This window comes from Schistocerca piceifrons, chromosome 6 (genome assembly GCF_021461385.2).
Source record: "Schistocerca piceifrons isolate TAMUIC-IGC-003096 chromosome 6, iqSchPice1.1, whole genome shotgun sequence".
Classification (NCBI taxonomy): Eukaryota; Metazoa; Arthropoda; class Insecta; order Orthoptera; family Acrididae; genus Schistocerca; species Schistocerca piceifrons.
Genome location: NC_060143.1, coordinates 114262556 through 114276063, shown reverse-complemented (window position 1 = coordinate 114276063; position 13508 = coordinate 114262556). Strand labels below are relative to the sequence as shown.

General features: G+C 41.8%; 1 protein-coding gene across 1 annotated transcript in view; it reads left to right on the top strand.

The window, feature by feature from the left end:
* Window positions 1-11242, top strand: part of LOC124803172 (pickpocket protein 28-like) — a 91383-nt gene extending 80141 nt beyond the window's left edge. The window contains exon 11 of the mRNA XM_047264355.1: window positions 11019-11242. Coding sequence (XP_047120311.1) covers window positions 11019-11242 — 224 coding nt within the window. The remainder of the gene's footprint in view (window positions 1-11018) is intronic.
* Window positions 11243-13508: the final 2266 nt, after the last annotated feature.

Below are 13508 nucleotides of genomic sequence, written 5' to 3'. Positions count from 1 at the left end.
ACAGTTCTGAAGCGAATACCACGAAGTGGCTCCCTCATCTTCAGAATCAAATCAGAGTCACAAGGGCTTAAGTCCGGGGAGGATGGTGGATGGTACAGTACTTCCCAGTCCCATCGACCGAACAAAGCCACCACAGCTTGCCCACACATTGTCGTGCAAAGTGAGGGGTAGGTTGCGCAGAAAGTGTCGCCGCTTCTGTCGTAAAGCTGGTCGCAGGTGATGCTCCAAAAACGAACAGTAATACTGTGAATTGACGGTCTGCCGTGGAGGAACGTAATGCTTTAGGACAACACCTTCACAGTTGTACACGAGAATCACCATAACTTTAGACAGTTCCATTCGCACCATCCCTACAGAATAGTCTCTGTTAACGGTATACTACGCCTTCCACATCGCTGGCAACGGGTTCTACACAACGCTGGACAGTAACAGGTACAAACATGTAACTCTTTTGTATCAGTTGTGAGTAAATAGTTGCCACTATTTAAGTTCCAACCCTCGTATTCTCATTTCATATCAGACGAAGGTTTCTTTCAGTAGCATGGGATATCTTAATAACGGTTCTGTTAGACGTGTTACTGCCCTTGTCTTCCTCCGACCTATTAAACGTATCATCAGGGTAGTTACGGGTGCTCATACAGCGTGACACAGGATCCAAACTACAGCGCAACTTCGCAGCCTCTTCTTAGGTAAAGTGTTGCCAGCTGTGAAAGCCAAAAAATGGTTCAAATGGCTCTAAGCACTATGGGACTTAACATCTGTGGTCATCAGTCCCCTAGCCTTAGAACTACTTAAACCTAACTAACCTAAGGACATAACAAACATCCATGCCCCGAGGCAGGATTCGAACCTGCGACCGTAGCAGTAGCGCGTTTCCGGACTGAAGCGCCTAGAACCACTCTGTCACAGCGGCCGGCTGTGAAAGCCAGATTAAGCCCCGAAGCACAAATAGACCGAGAGGGACAAAACTTTAAACCTGCAGCAATTAGTAGCTTGCCTCAACGAGTCGGTAAAACTTTAGAATTGCTGAACTTGGATGACAGGTTTCGCAATTATTGAGTGTGCCCACTAGGTAGTGATGTTTTGCGGCGACTTTCATAAGGCAGAAATGTAATTCATGGAAATCACACACGTGTGAGATGGTTTAGCACTCTTTCACAGTTTCATTTTAATTAAGAGTTTCGTATATATTGTTGTAGATTTATTTGTGATTTGACTCTGAATTGCCTGTAAAGTTTCCTTCTCGGTGATGATAGTGATGTCAGTAAATATTTCTCCATCAGCTAACCGTTCGAAAGAGTAATCTAGGAGTGCGAAAACGAGAAAATAGGATAACAATCGTCTGTCGACGTCACAAGCCCACAGATTTAGGTATTAGAGTTTCGGCAGTTTGAAACCCAACAAATTAAAGACGCGTTTAATAACATAGCTTCTTCAACTTACTAGTAAACCTAACGAAAAATCTTGCAAGATAAATGACCCTGGATCCGATAATTTTTTCCCAGACCAAAGTAACACATAAGTCCAAGTAATCAGGAAACTTTCCTAACGATGGCAGCTACTCAGCAAATGGGTACTTCTGAGGTAAGTTCACTATCTGATCAAAAGTACGCAGATACATGTTAATGGGCATTAATGTGGGAGGGGTCCACCCTTTGTCCTTATGAAAGTTTGGACTCTGCCAGTGACACTTTCAACGAGCTGTCTGAATGTCTGTGGAGGAATGACAACCCATTCTTCCTCAACAGCCTAAACCTGAGAAGGTAGTGATGTCGGACGCAAGGGTCTCGAGCGAATCGACGTTGTAACTCATTCCAGAGGTGATCCATTGCGTTTAGGTAGTGACTCTGGGCAAGCCAGTCCATTTCAGGTGTGTTATTCTTCACAACCCATTTCCTCACAGATTCCGCGTTATGAGACGGTACATTGTGATGCTGTGATGATGATGAGATTTGGTTTGTGGGGCGCTCAACTGCGCGGTCATCAGCGCCCGTGCAAAGACCCAGTTTCTACACAGTGCTATCCAGTCACTGTTACGAATGATGATGAAGATGAAATGATGAGGACAACACAAACACCCAGTCCCCAAGCAGAGAAAATCCCCAGCCTGGCCGGGTATCGAACCCAGGACCCCGTGATCCAGAGTCAGCAACGCTAGCCACAAGACCACGAGCTGTAGACGCATTGTGATGCTGGTAGAATCATCGTCTCCGGACTGTCCCTCTACTGCATGCAATACACTGTGCTGGAAGATGTGTTCACATCCTTCTGAAGATAGTGTTTCCTTAAGCGCAATAGGGGGATCACACCCTAATCAAGAACATCCCCATACCCTAACATCACCTCCTCTGTACTTCATTGTCGGCAGTGTACATGATGAGTGGTAACGTTCTCCATGCATTCGCCAAATCGTTACCTTTCCGTCTAACTGCCGTAGGTTATAGTGCGATTCACCACTCCGAATCACTCTTTTCGATTAACCCACTGTCTAGTGGCGTCGCTCATCACTCCACATCAAGCGTCGTTTATGTTGGCTACAGAAACGTCTGGCCACTGAGGAAATAGACGACCATTGTACCCGTTCATTTTAACTCTCTTATGCACAGTCATTGTGCTAGCTGGATTGCTGGTAGTACCTTGGAACTCACGAGTCATTCCTTAATTCCTTCCACTGATTTCGTGCGATCTTTCACAACCACTCACCACAACGCTTGATGGTTGTTGTCCATCAATACACGAAGTCTGCCTGGTCTTGGTTTAGCAGTTTAGTTTAGTTTAGTTATGTCACGTTCCGTAGATCATTTTTACGACTATTTTATCGATATGATGTGGAACAAGTCAGGTTACAAGATATATATACACACATGAATAGTGCTAATATTAATATTACTGAAATTTTTAGTTCTACACATGCAACTACATGTAGAGGTACATTTTTTTTACCCGTTCTGATACAAAAACTCGTCCACGGAACAGAAGGAGTTTTCCAAAAGAAAAGATTTTAAGATAGATTTAAAACTTGATCTACTACCTGCCAGACACGTTATGTTGTTGGGCAAATGCTCAAAGATCTTTGTTGCTGAATAATGTACTCCTTTCTGAGCAACTGACAGCTTTAATAACGGATAGGAAAGGTCATTTTCCCCTCTAGTGTTGTATGTATGAACATCGCTGTTCTTCGCGATTTGAGATGGATTATTTGTAACGAATTTCATTAGCGAGTATATGTACTCTGATGGTGCAGTTAAAATACCTAACTCCTTGAAACGGTGCCTACATGACGTCCTTGGGTGACCACCACTAATTATTCTCACTGCTCTCTTTTGTGCAATCAATACTTTATGTCTAAGTGGTGAGTTACCCCATAAAACTATTCCATAGGCATTATTGAGTGGAAATATGCAAAGTACGTTAGGAGGCTGATCTTTTTATTACCAAGACTAGCAGTGGTTGTTCCATCGCGTTTCCACTTCACAGTAACAGCTCTGACAGTCGACCGGAGCAGATTTAGAAGGGCTGAAATGTCTCTAATGGATTTATTACTCGGTTGACATCCAGTGACTAACCCACGTTCGAAGTCTCTGACCGACACATTTGTAACACGCACTGGGGTACAACTGGTGGGGGAACCTTAAACTGCTCTCGCTTTAACCGTGCGCCCTGCCCCCTCTACACACCTGGTGCTCTCGCGGCGGCCGTGTTATTTCTGCTCCACACTACTGCTCGCTTGCCTTAAATTATGTAGGCTATATAAATATGCAAGCAGGTTTAGAGGAGCCATTAAACACTAAACACAACACTGTCCTACGTCTGGTATGAACGATTCTATTTTGAGACGATAAGAAAATCGCAGGTTGCACTATTTACACACTAAGTCGTAATAGTTGATGACAAGTAACATTCTTTCTAATTTGATGAGAGGTCATAATTATCATTCCCTTATTATTGTACAGTGTTCTTGACGATGTTAATGTCTGTCACTGTTGTACTTCACGCCGTCACACGTATTTCGCATTCTTACTCTGGCCGAACCTTCAGTGATAGATACACAGGCAATGATGATGGTGATTAGTTATCCACAATTTTCACTTTGACGAGCGTACGCATGACTGACACGACGGGGGTATTGTTGATGATGCGGAAGCCGAATGGTCGAAAGAAAGTTCTTACGCTCGTCACGCACACACAATATCTGGTACCAGATTGCTCTCCTTTGTGTTAAATTATTTTACTGACTCACATTAGTTTCATTCTGGGAGGCCGAACTCGACGCGGATGATTGATGTTGTTAGGTACGACACGCAAACGGGCGGACACTCAAAGACATTATAGGCGGCATTGCTCATACTTAATTACATCTTTACGCACTTTTCACTGAATCCACTTCCATAACTCATTACTTCACAATAACAATACTTGCAGCCACACTTGAACTGACATAATAATGCCTTCCCCATGCAGAGCTACCCACAACACAACACAGCATGTGGCGAGGCGGGTTACAAGTCGCGTTGCGTTGGGTAATTATCTGACCACTGTCTTTCGTCGTACTGTGCACTACAAAAAGTTCCATCTAACTCAGTAAGGCGTCTGGTCACCAGCCCGATTCTCTGCATACGTAGATACTGTTCAGACGATGTTAAAAGCAGCGTCGAAGAAAAATGTCGTCAATACTTGTTTGCAAAGTTCGCCTAAACTCTGGTAGCAAGCTATCCTGTAATATCTTATAACGATTTTCGGGTGGAGGGCGATTGCTTCATTCTTTTAGAAAGAAAATGGCAAAATTCCGAAACAAGTTCTTTATTTCTTTACGTTCAAAATTAAAGAATTAGCCATCAGTTCGTATTTATTTAAACGACTAATACCAATGTCCTCCGCTCACAGTTCATTCAACCCAATATACACGCGAGACAGCTAGAAATGTACTTAAGTCCGACCCGAATTATTACGTGATCTACAGTCGATGCTCTGCTACAATATATGAGTTTCACATTCGGTCTTAACACTTCACAAAGCTCAAATTTCCACAATCTGTCTGTAAATGCAACTGCTTTCACGGCAATACCATCCGGACGCGAAATACCATTAACTTCTTCATTTTACTCATAACATAGACGGACACGTCCAACTTGACCCGTACGTCCGATAGCTAGCCAACGACTGACTCCCTGCCGTTCCTTCCAGGGCCTGTAACTACTTGATATAGTGCGGGAAATGCGTAACTCTGATTGGTTGTTCAAAATGACCAGCCGATCACGACAATCCTTCGCGTTCTATCTCGCGCCAAAACTGTCCTACGCCAATCAATATTCACAGATGCATTTACGTCACTTCATCCCGAAAATCTTAATACAATGTTTAACAAAACCAAACTAAAAGAAAACTAGTCTTGAAACGACATTGGACAATCGTTACTCTGCAAATGGTTATTCTGGCTGCCTTCTTACAAAAGCAAGTACCCTTGGACAAACATCATCAGGAAGGTAGCGAAATTACAGGTTTCATTGCAACTGCTTGCTTCACACTTTGCCATGACATAGTTACGTAATGTTTAACATCAGATAATATTAAATCTTTACGTATGTCCCACAAATACATTCTCACTCACTCTCATTTATTCATACAACAAAACAAATAGTTATTAAATAAATATTAATCCTTTCTGAATTATATGTTACGAAAATGAAAAATAGTGAACGTTTTTAATTATAAAAAATCTAAATAAATCGTTCTGCCATTTAGTGAACTTCAGTAGTAATTCCAAATTATAGTAAAAGACAAACTGCAATGAATCCTAACTGACTTTAATCTTATAAGTGTCGGTTTTTGGTGTTTTAGGTAATTGTCTCTAAATCTGAAAGTATCTCAGGTAGATAGCTGAGATTTTAATACAACCTTCCTTTTAATAACAAAGGGCTTTATATTGACCTTTAACAAACTGAATAATATTTAATACTGTTTATTTAGATTCTTAGGGGCTTGAATATTCTGTCACTTCAACTTAACACAGGTTGCGCTTCCCACGGCTAGGCTAGCGACAGGTGCGAGTGAGTCACGCTAAGATACCAGCGGCTGTATATTGCCACTGCCAACGGCTCCAAAACTACGAACCCGTACTTCAAAGTAGCTTGCTGAAATAAAATGCTATTGCGTATTGACTCGCAACGTTACAAGCAGCTCCACGTCCCGTTCTCGACTCTGGAATGCAGACGCTCGCAAAGATACTCTGCAACCAAGTTAGTGATATGACAATACGCTTACACATTCTGCTGTTCCTGCCTCTCTACTGACACCACAATACTCCCCGTCTCCTTTTATACTGGTGGGTCCGCTTCTCGTGACATTTAGTGGTCAGTCCCACTTTACGCACGTGTATGCCCATGAAATATGAGCAAAAGAGAGTAAGTTTCGGTTGCCTCGATGAGACATCTGAGTACCGTTTTGCAGTAGGACTGCGTAATAGCTGCGCAGTTTAGCGACGAGCAGCGGGAAACAGAGACTTAGCCAAGCCAAGCTTATTTGCCGACCGACATACCTTCTATAGAGACCAGTTTCGCTGTAGGAAAAATAGTTGCAAGGGAAATTTGCTTTGAATGTCTACAAAAATTTCAGGAAAATTGATTAAAGTCAGAAACGCTTACATGTTGACGTGATGCTCTGGGAGAGTATTGGAGGCAACGGTCGAGCCCAGCTGCTCTGATTTGCGACTGCTCTTAATGGAGACCGCTCTGTGGACACTACAGAAGCGGAAAGGGCGTTGTTTGACGCATTTTCACAGAGTAGCAATATCATTTATCTAGTGAGTACTCAGATGCACACGCACAGAGCAGGAATTTTGTCGGCAACATAGTTGCGTCCCAAGTAACGTAACTTCTGTATGGTGTAGGGTTTGCCCGTAATCGGTGTGGAGATGTCGAATGCCGGTACGATCGGATTCCGTTCAAAAATACCGTGGGTTTTGTGCGTGGATTCTATAGATATCTGAAGAATTTGCATTGGACATCTGGAATGAAATAAAAGCTTTGAAGAAATAAATACAACGCCATTTAGCTTGTTTATGATAAATGTCACAACTCTGATTTTATAACAGTTCTCATTTAATCTTCAGTTTTAATGACACATTTTTTAATACGTGATACGTTTCGATCCCTCTGGATTATTTGAGATCTATGTAGTTGCCTCAGCAACCTATCATATCTATGTCAGATCATCACATCTGACGTGAGGTTCTGACACAGACACGACCGGTTACAGAAGCAACTACATAGATATGAAGATGATATAGAGAGATCGAAACATGTCCTATATCAAAAACTGCCCATGTAAGACTGAAGAACACGTGAGAATTCTTTTACGTACCAGTACAGTTTCTGTTCTCTCGCAACTAATATGTCGCCTGTAGTGTAAACACTTTTGTTCTTGTTACTGGGCAATAAGTGTAAGTCACCGCTGGTTTCTAGGTTTTTTACTGCAGACGATCGTATTGTCGAGTCTCCGCTCCACTAAATTATCCCTGTATTTAAATCTTACCGAATTATATGGCGCATTTACAAGTGTCCTCCAGATTACAGATCAACGTTGTTGTCTGCTCTTGTGGTCTTCAGCCTGAAGGCTTGTTTGATGCAACTCCCCACGCTAGATTACGCCGTTTAAGCCTCATCATTTCTACAGAACAACCGCAGCCTACATACGTTTGAAACTGCTTACTGCACTCAAACCTTGGTATCTCTCTACAATTCCCCCCCTCCCCCCTCCTCTCCACTTCCTTCCCGTACCAAATTGACAATGAAGATAATTCTCATTTATTGTTCTGTCTCAGTTGCACATTTTCAATTAGACTACGTGTTTCGATCGCTCTCGATCATCTTCAGATCTAAGCAGTCGTGTCAGCAACCCGTTTTCTCTATTCACAACTACAAAGCAGAATACTGCGTTTTGCAAAAACACAGTACTCTGATATGAGGTTCTCAATATGTAAGACAGGTTGCTGACGCAATTTCGTAGATCTGAAAATGATGCAGATTGGTCGAAACATGTAATCTAACAAAAACTTTAACTGAGACGGATCAATAAATGACAATAGTCTTAATTATCTAAACACTAAACAGTTGCTGAATATCTCAAGAAGGTTATGCCAACTGTTCTGAAACTGACAATTTCTTCATGCCTCTGGACGTCTCCCATCTTTTTTTCCCCAGTCCAGTTCAGTACCTCCTCATTTGTTATTTTGTTTACCTAGCTAATCCCCAGTATTCTTCTACAGCACCACGTTTTAAAAGCTTCTATCCTCTTCTCGTCAGAACTGCCTGTCGTCCATGTTTCCCTTCCATACAAGGTTACTCTTCGAACTCAACGGCTTCAGAGAAGATTTCTTAACACTTAAATTTTTATCACATATTGACAAATTCCAGTTTGTTACAAATGTTTTCCTCGCTTTTTCCAGCCAGCGTTTGATATTTTCTATTGCGCCACGATTACTGAATGCCTGGCCCCAATGCAGCAAAATGACATCTTAAGGAGCGAGGTGCAGTCATTAAGGTGGCCACACACTATGGAGTAAGAAGACATATTCAGAGTGCAACACTACGTACTCAGTACGCTGCCGTTGCAAAATACGTCCGCTACCACTTCTGAAAAGCGAAGCTGAGACACCTTTCAGCTACAACACGGAGTGCAGAAGAGATGATCTGACGAGAAAAGCTGGCTAAGTGAAATCACGAGGAAGGGCAGTAGTTGTTTTGGTTTCTGTGCTAAAGCGCTGTAGAGAGGAATACACTACCTGGCCTCATTGGTATAAATAGACTTCAATCAAATCCTCTTCCTCGGTGTGCTTAGATGTTCACATGCAGTATACAGGTGTTTACAGCATGCTAGACTGGGGCCAGGGGGAGATCTTTCAACGAAGTGGGTGCTACTCGGAATGGGCAAAGGCTGCTTCTTTTTGGCCACCATTTTGTAGGTTTTCGTTATACAATTAGCAGCTAATGCTATGAAGCTGGAATTTTGTGTACATTTACTCCTGTAGGTTTTCGTTATATAATTAGCAGCTAATGCTATGAAGCTGGAATTTTGTGCACATTTACTCCTGTACCTGTGGAAGTAATTGATACCCGTCCTTGCACTTTCCAACATGAATGAACATGTAAAACTCAATTATAAATTATTATTAAATGTAAACTAATTATCATATCAACAATTAAATTACAGAAATATATTTTTTAATTATTACTGATTAACTGATAGGGTTGCTTTCCATATTTGAGATGCTACGAGTTGTTAGATCATGTGATTTATTCAGAATACCCGATTGGTTCGCACATAGCTGCTATGACAGGTGATCCAGTATGTCACGTGGTACAGCCTCGTTGCTTACACGCGTTGTCTGGTCACTGCTCCGTATTACGAGCTCTCTGGGTGAACTACCAGTATTTCTCGTCAGCAGATTTTGAGTTAGCCTGCGACTGGGGCGTCCTTGTGCTTTCCGGAGGCAGAATATTACAGGGGACACAGCTTGAAGTAAAATGTATAAAATTAATGAAAATAAACGCACTACGTCTGTGGGGTTCTGTACAGGCATAAGTGAATTTCCTGATGTCAGTGTGTTGAATGCCTGCAGCACGTGGGCTGAAAAGTATTGGTCCAAGTACAAAGCCCTGTGGGAGTCCACTCTTCAGTTTTGTACCGTTGCTGACTTTCTTGTCTCGTATTTCGCAATGGATTGGGTCTTGCTTTATTGTCTGATCCACAGTTATAGAATGAATGTTGAAAGAGAAAAGTTACAAGTACAGAGCCCTTTGTGAGCCCTTACTTCAGCATAATTCCGTTACTGATTTCTTTGCCCAGTATTCTGCAGTGCATTTGGATTTCCTGTGCTCAATGACCGACGTTAATTAGGCTATCATACTACTTCTGGTGCATTCAGTTGGCAAGCAAACCGAGCGTTGTACCCAGAAACAAAGTACACATTTCACCATCATCTGTAATTATTATTCTGATAACTAATGTTTCCCACTAAGACGCAGTAACACCATTCACCACTGAGCCATGACAATCAATAATTCTGATTGCTAATACCGGTCGCCATGTCCTGAAAGGACGAATCTTGAGAGTGGTGTTATTTCAACTTAGAACAGATAATGAATTTATTATTCAAGAAACGTAATTATAGCTTTTTGTACCAGTATGAGCGTAACAACTACTAAAATGATTTCCTTTTCAAACATTACTTTACGAACTTTTCATAAGCCAAATGAAGTTAGTATATGTCATTTAACTGACAATACATTAAGACTTTTAGTGCGTAAATTGAAACAAGTGAAATTTAAGTGAGCATTATAACAAAGCGACACATCAGAGTTGTGTATCTCCACTTTCATTCTTTAATAAACCACACAATGATACAATAGTGTAGCACACATTAATTTTAAGACACAATTTAATCAGAGTAATTGTAGGTACTCGAAATAACATGGTGGCACTGGTACCAGAATGGACGCTGAAAATAACTGGTACCAGTAGAGATCCCTGTGGCAGTCCATTCTTCAGAGTTTTTCAGTTTCTGATTTCCTATGCTCTTATTTTCCAGTGGACTTTCTGAGAACTGACCCGTAGTACCAGAATGAAGATTGAAAAGAATTGGTGCCAGTAGAGAGCCCAGTGGGAATCTATTCTTCAGATCTGTTCCATTACTGGGTACCTATCCTAGTATTTTGTAGTGGACGTGGACTTGTTCTACTGACTGACCCCCCAGTGTCAGTATGCAGGTTGCAAAGAATAGTTGCTGTCGCATTCCATGATTCAGAACTATTCTGTTAGGATTTTCTTGCCCAGAATTTTGCAGCGCGCTTGTATTCGCCTTGCTGACTGATCCACAGAGCCAATATGCAGGTTGAAAAGAATTGGTGCAAGTACAGAACCCTGTGGGAGTCCACTCTTCAGAGTTGTTTCATTGCCTAGCTTTTACAGCGAACTTGCCCTTGCTCCGGTGGCTGACTCACGCTGCCTGCCCTGCCCTGCAGCGACTATCGGGGGCATCCTGGGCCTGTGTCTTGGGGGCAGCCTGCTGAGCGTGGTGGAGTTGGCTTACTACGCCACCCTCTTCCCGTGGCTGCGCCGCCGCCCAGCGCCGCCCGCGTCGCAGAAGCTCCACGGCCGCCATCTGAAGTCGGTGGCACCGTGCACTTGCCGGGTGCTGCCGCCCGCTTATGGTGCTGCCAAAGGACGGCTGCCCTTCTTTTTCTAACACGGCCCAGCGAGAGGATGGTGTCTGGAAACATTCGGATCGCCAAAAACTGACAAAGTTAAACTTCATATTCTTCACACGTATCGAATCTGGTAATAACTTATGGCAATGCTGCTGGGTAATGCTGCCGACTAGCGACGATGTTTGTAGAGAAGAACCCCTCCTAATTTTCAAAACATAAACGGAATGAGAAACGCCAGACGTTATTCACAATGAAACATTAACTAACGATGGGCAAGCAAGTGCTGCCAACTCTGTCCCTCTGTTGTTGGACTATGGAGGTATCAGGATCCCTGGTAGAATTAAGCAGAAATTCCCATTTCAACAGCATCTGTAATGACATCATCTCAGCAATGGGAAATGCATGCGAAAATCTCTGTGCTTCTGTATGCCATTGTATGACTGGTAGCAAGACAAAGTTCTGCCATCACAGCTTCTCTCAGCTGTTCAGAGCATGTTAGTTAGTTAGTTTCATGTTCCCAGAATCATCTGTGCAGTTATTCGCTATGACGTGGAACGAGTCATTTTACATTCATATTACACCTTCATATGTAATTTTTAGCTTGATGCTGACCATTTGCAATTTTCTTTTAATTTTCTACTTTTTTATTATATTAAACACAGACGTGAATTTGACATTTCTCGCCATCAACTCTTACACATTACAAAAACAGAAATTCTGCTACAGAACAGCAGGCATAGCCAAGGAGAAACCTTTTCACCCTCTTTTCTAATTTAATTTTGCTGTCTGACAGTTTATGTCACTGGGTAAGTGATCAAAAATTTTGGTGGCTGCATCGCGCATCCCTTTTTGTGCTGAAGACAACTTTCACATGTAGTAATTAATCTCTTTTCTTCTTCTGGTATTGTAATTATGTACAACATCGTTCTTTTTGAACTACAGTGAGTTATTTAGAACATACTTCATGAGAGAATAAATGTATGTGAAGCATTAGTCAAATTGCCGAACTCCTTAAACAGATCTCTACAACACGATCGAGAGTGAGCACCAAATATTATTCTTACAGAACGTTTTTGAGCAATGAAAGCTTTCTTTCTCAAAGATGACTTGCCCCAGAACATTATTCCATATGATATATGAAAATCATTGCAACTTAATTTGTCTCATCCCAAAAATTGTAATGATTCTAAGTGGAAATGTGATTTTTTGGGGGGTTCCAAAATGCGCTGTTTCCAGTTTAAATTCTAATTCTAGTTATTATTTGCTCAATATGTGTTACACTTGCCATTACTGTAGTGGCTATATATGTGCAGAACTGAATATATTGTATCATTCTGGAAATTGAGAGTGAAGACATTTGCAGAAAACCACTCTTACTACTTTTAATAACATTATTTAACATTTATTCCGTTGCTGTATGTGTGTTTGGATTTATTAGAGTACTAGAGTCACCTGCAAACCAAAAGAACTAGTTTTAGTTGTTGTATAATGGACGGAAGGTCGTTTACATGCATGAGAAACAATAGTACACCTAATAATGGATGTTGTGGAACCCTACATGTGATTCCTCTCCATTCAGAAGTCTCTCTTGCTTGCATTGATCGAATTATTAAGTGCAAATTTCTGCGTTCTTTTGCTTATATGCCAGCCCCGATAGCTGCTTGGTCAGCGCGGCGGTCTGTCACGCCACGGGCCCCGGGTTCGATTCCCGGCTGGGTCGGAGATTTTCTCCGCTCAGAGGCTGGGTGTTGTGTTATCCTCATTATCATTTCATCATCATCAGTGGAAGGCAACGGGAAACCACCACTGGAATTACTTCCCTAGACGCTCATATGGTGGAACTCTGACGAGGCTTTCCCACTGACAAGATCTGCCGTAAGGCAGAACACAAAGTTTTAGTTTGCTTAGATATGATATCACACTCTGGTTGGCTATACCATCAGTCCGTAAAACCTCACTTTATCCAAGAGATTGGTCACAAAAGTACTAACCGGTGCTATTTCTTATTTAATGCTTGTAAAATTTGGTTAGTGAACGTGTCAATAACATTTGCAGTGGAGCAACTCTTCTGAGATACAAACTGTAATTTACTGAGGATATTATTTTTGCTTTGTTGGGATACTATTCTAGAATACATCTCTCCTCAGTTTTTTAAAAATGATGTTGGTTCCTATCACCTTCCTTGCAGAGGGGTTTAACAGCATATTTTTGTGTCTTTGAAAAAATACCCTAAGTTAGTGATGCATTACATATTTCAGCAAAGACTACAGTTATTACATAGTGACAAGTGTTTATTTCTCTGGA